This window comes from Brassica oleracea, chromosome C2 (genome assembly GCF_000695525.1).
Source record: "Brassica oleracea var. oleracea cultivar TO1000 chromosome C2, BOL, whole genome shotgun sequence".
Lineage (NCBI taxonomy): Eukaryota > Viridiplantae > Streptophyta > Magnoliopsida > Brassicales > Brassicaceae > Brassica > Brassica oleracea.
In genome coordinates this window covers 8423542-8427949 of record NC_027749.1, presented here as the reverse complement: position 1 = coordinate 8427949, position 4408 = coordinate 8423542, and the positions used below count along the sequence as shown (strand labels likewise).

Sequence of the window (4408 nt, the reverse complement as noted above, 5' to 3'; positions counted from 1 at the left end):
ATCAACAAAGGGCGGTGGTGCAGAAGAAGGAGGAACCGACCGGATGCGACGACCCAAACCGACCAAACGTTTCTTCTTCTTTGAAACCGACTGAAATAGAAAATAGCCAAATTTAAATAATATAAAAAGATGATAAAATAAAAATCAAGAAATAAATAAATTGAACTTTAAAAAAAGAATTTACCGATTCAACGAGTCAAGTTGGTCTAGACCTGCAGGGAATATTCACAATTTTCATGAATATGTCGTCAATAAAATATAGAAAAGAAAAAAAAAAGACTCGAACAAAAGAAAAGCAAACATACAAAAAGCCGAATATTCTTTTTGATAGTCTCAAATATTTTTGAGCTGGCATGATGAATTTAGAGAATTTATTAGTAATTCTTTGTGTCACCGATTACCAAAAAAAAAAAAAATTCTTTGTGTCACTTTACAACCATTCAACGATGAACTTACTGTTTTTTTTTTCTATTGGGATAAATGTAATTTTTAAACTAGACTTTAAAAAAATGTTTTATAACGTAACAAAAGCAATTGCTTTAGGACTTTAGTGATAGTTGCCATAATCAAGCAATCTTGCTTTACTATGAATCTTCAATACTGTCATAATGCAACTTTGCTTTAGTGAGTTGCCACAATGAAATCAATTGGTATTAGTGGTTAGTGGACCACATCGACTGCTTAAAACAAATTTTATTATCAACTTGAACAAATTGTTAAAACAATAATCACACATTTTACAAATTTACTGATCTTAATCAATTTTTTTTTTTCATTTCTACTTATCCTGTGACTTAGTAGGACACTTCATTTATTGACGTAACATCAACAAAACGTCTAACGAGGCTCCAAGACAAACCGCACGAGCAGTCTCGCGTGCTTCAAGACCTCTCCGGCACGATCATGGAGCCGGACGGCACGAATTCCGGGCCTGATCTCCGACAACGGAAGACATGTCTGTCCGGCAAAATCGTTCTGAGTGTTACTGTCGTAGTCTTTGACTGTGATATACAAAAGCGCTAACTCTGGAACACGCAATGGGAACACGAACTCTTTGTCCCAAACTGGAAACCATTCGTCTGCGTCTGTTTCTGTTCTGTAGCTCGTTGTGTCTAAAGGTATCCCTGCGATTCCGATCTGAAATAAAACCATGAGCACGTAAGAGGGGTGACTTGAAAGACAAGAAACCTGTTAGGGCTCTTAAAAACTGAACTTCTTTAGTTATTTTATTAGCTGCTTCTTATGAGTGAACACTTGCCTTTGCGTAAAAATCTGGAGGAGAGTATCTATCAAAATAATCTTGAGGAAAATCCAGATTCCATCCTTCTCCATTGTAGATCTTTACCTAATCATACATCACATTCACATTATACAAAGCTAAGATGCTTTCTTGTAGGCCAAGGAAGATATGAAAAGGAGACAGAGAAGAAACAGAGATAAAGACAAAACCTTAAGTACTGTCTTGATCTGGAGACTTTTACTAGAAGGGTCAAAAGTTTCACCTCCAGGACCATTGGAGAGCAAAACATCAGGCTTTTTAACATAACCACATCCACCATTGGCTTTAAACATTCCTTGCATCATCCACAAGAACCTCCCATGACTCTGCATTTACACAAACACCAAGTATAATAACTATATATATACTAATCTTTCCTCTCCATTGAACATCTAGGCATCTTACTTGCATATTGAAGGCAACCATTTGAGCACCATGAATCCATCCAACGAGTGGATCATAGTTTGATGAGTCAAAACGTGTAGTCTTTGGAAATATCCTCAGAATATTCCTTTGCGTGAACTTCACTAAATCGGGTCCACGGTTTTTAGCCAGAGTTTCTAGCCACTGCTCGCTCATGCTTAACCGTATGACTCGGTTAGGATCCCCGTTCAAGCAGTTCTTTAACCCTCCTTTGCGGTTCCCAGCGTGAATTGAGATCAAGTCTCTGTATTCGACCGCTACAGTATCCTCATCTTCATCTTGAATCAGTTCTTCTGCATCTGCAACTTTCTGTCACAACACAACCATCATTAACTCATTTAATAAAATACTAATGGTTACTTTAGCTCTATTTTGTTATGGACCGGATTTGAGATTTAGAAGAACCATAACATTTTAGGTTAGTTTTAATAAAAATACTTTTTTGACAATTTGGGGACCATGCAACCTATGTATAATATCTCTTTAAAATTTGGAGATCAAGACAAATGTTTCACCCGACTATGCCCAAAACTGGTCATTTTCTTACTTTAGATTTTACAGATTCATCTGTTGTTGCACTTTGAGAGACTTGGGTCTGAAGATACTCTTTTGGTGGCTTTGTTGAGATCAAGATCTTGTTCTTGAGTGCTTCTGGTGAAGGAAAACGCTCTTTATATTCCTCTGTACATCGAAACAATGTTCCTCCAAAAGTCTTACTCACCATCTACAAACATTTCCACCATCAACCATGCTCAGTGTCCTAACACAAGATCCCTAAGATTTTGTCGGAATCTTACCTTAGCGACTTTCTTCTGAAGATCTGGAGGCAAATGATCTTCTAAGGTAAGTACAACAGGATACTCAGACACCTCAAACGCGTTCTCCTTTACTGCGTTAAGACATTTCTGCAGATCTTCGGTACTTGTTAACGTCCTGATATCAACAAAAAAAAAAAAAAATCAAGAACTAATTTATTCAAGAAGGGTTTTGATTGATGGTAAGATTCAGACCCGCCATGACGAACTTCAGCTTCGGTTCCAGAAGAGTTAGGCCATAAATCAAGCTCGATGACACGAACTCCACTTTTAAGAGCTTTCACAATGGGTTCGGTGCTGCTTTTACTGTTCAGTTGATTCCCAGTCAAGTAAGAGTTATGTCCCGTGTACAAGAAGTAATGAGACAAAGGCTGATTCATATCTTGCCAAACCTGAAAACAATAATCATCCCATATTACACCAAAAAAAAATAATAATAATAATAATCATCCCATAGAAACATATTTAAGTAAACCAAAAATAAAGAGATCTTAATCCTCTAAACTTTACCTGGCCGGAAGGAGGCAACGGAGAGTTGAAATCGCTGAGGAGATAACGGTAGAATCCTTCAAGATGAATCCCACGAGGGTGGAAAACGCCGTGATGTTTGAGCCTGTTGAATATATCCTTCACGTAGTTTGAATCAGCGTGATTTTCTCCTTGAACTTGGATGACGAACGTGAGCATCTCATCTACAGACATCCTGCCGTCTCCGGAGTAATCCTCGAAGAGTGTCTTGATTTCTTGAGGTGGCTCGCTTGTTTTCACTTTGAAGCTTCTTACACAACAGAAACACACTTTGAATGATTCCTTCATTCTTTTGTTTTCTTGTGGAAGTTTAACCAGATAGAAAATAAACAGAGAGAGAGATGATGATCCAAGAAGGAAAAGGTAAGGTAGAGAGACTTTATGTGTTTGTAAAACACATGTGTTCCTCAAATAATTACTACTGGTCTGAGAAAAGAACTAGTCATAATATATAATTCTACACTATTAAAATATAGTATTACAAAACTTAATAAGAGATGATTATGTGTCGGCTGTCCGAAATGAAGTTAGTATTTAAAGCAAAACTCAGCTGTTTACAGAAAACAGACCGTTGACCAAAAGTTTTTTAAAATTACGGTAAGAGTGTAGAGCCAATGGTTGAGATGCTGGTGTTATGCTCGTCAGTCGTCACCATATATAGAAAGATGAATACTTAAAAAAAAACAGGAATGATTTACATAATAAGACATTTTTGCGGCGGTTGTTCCCGGATTTCATGGCTTGATTATCTCTAGCGGCGCATGAAGTGGTGCGACGGTGGCATCATTTCTTCCTTGCTTTCAATCACACGTCACGTGTATAGCTAGCTACATATTACGTTTATGCCTTTATTTTTATCTTCTCAATAATACTTTTTCGTTTAGGCCCATTGTAGTCGGAATAGTTAGATATGGATCCATATATTTTTTCTCATTATACCTAAACTACTAGGTGATAACCCGCGCCCTGCGCGGAGTAAATAGATTTCAAAATATTATCACTTTTAATTTGTAGACATAATAAAAATTAAAGTCATAGCAAGAAATACTATATGTTATAAAGTAAGGGTTAGACGAAATTTAGTATATCAATCTAAATTAAGCTGCAGAATTTTTGTTTAAAAATTGTATATTTGTTTGCATAAAATAAATTATAAATATAAAATAAAACGAAACATAAGCAATAGACTAATAAAATATAAAAGAAACAATGTCTTGAATGGTTTCAAATCGGAAACAGAGTTAAAGCTAGCCATTTGATTGCTTGAGAGAATGTTTTGATATGAGCAAAGTCGAAAAAAAAGGTGTGGTGAGTTTTCTGAATTATAGAAGCCGTATATTTATACTAAAAAGGAATCGCCATG

General features: G+C 36.2%; 1 protein-coding gene across 2 annotated transcripts; it reads right to left on the bottom strand.

Annotated features, from left to right (window-relative positions):
- Positions 1-735: 735 nt before the first annotated feature.
- LOC106322918 (phosphoinositide phospholipase C 1) lies at positions 736-3720 on the bottom strand. 2 transcript variants are annotated; one of them, XM_013761074.1, is made up of 9 exons: positions 3615-3720; positions 3028-3292; positions 2713-2909; positions 2500-2635; positions 2250-2426; positions 1685-2011; positions 1450-1605; positions 1259-1345; positions 736-1137 (listed from the first exon to the last, which is right to left on the bottom strand). In XM_013761074.1, the coding sequence occupies exons 2-9, from the start codon at positions 3217-3219 to the stop codon at positions 838-840; spliced, it is 1572 nt and encodes a 523-aa protein (XP_013616528.1). In that variant the 5' UTR covers positions 3220-3292; positions 3615-3720; the 3' UTR covers positions 736-837. The 2 variants fall into 2 exon arrangements, with proteins under 2 accessions (XP_013616528.1, XP_013616527.1); XM_013761073.1 differs by lacking the exon at positions 3615-3720 and having other exon boundaries at positions 3028-3602.
- Between the last annotated feature and the right edge of the window lie 688 nt (positions 3721-4408).

What these genes read in the sequence shown, in the direction of transcription:
- LOC106322918 (XM_013761073.1), bottom strand. Translation starts at nt 3,333, where the DNA reads ATGAAGGAATCATTCAAAGTGTGTTTCTGTTGTGTAAGAAGCTTCAAA. An exon ending in AGATCAAGACAGTACTTAAG is followed by an intron (nt 1,346 to 1,449) that starts GTTTTGTCTTTA and finishes ATGTATGATTAG; the next exon opens with GTAAAGATCTACAATGGAGA. An exon ending in CTCCAGATTTTTACGCAAAG is followed by an intron (nt 1,138 to 1,258) that starts GCAAGTGTTCAC and finishes GTTTTATTTCAG; the next exon opens with ATCGGAATCGCAGGGATACC.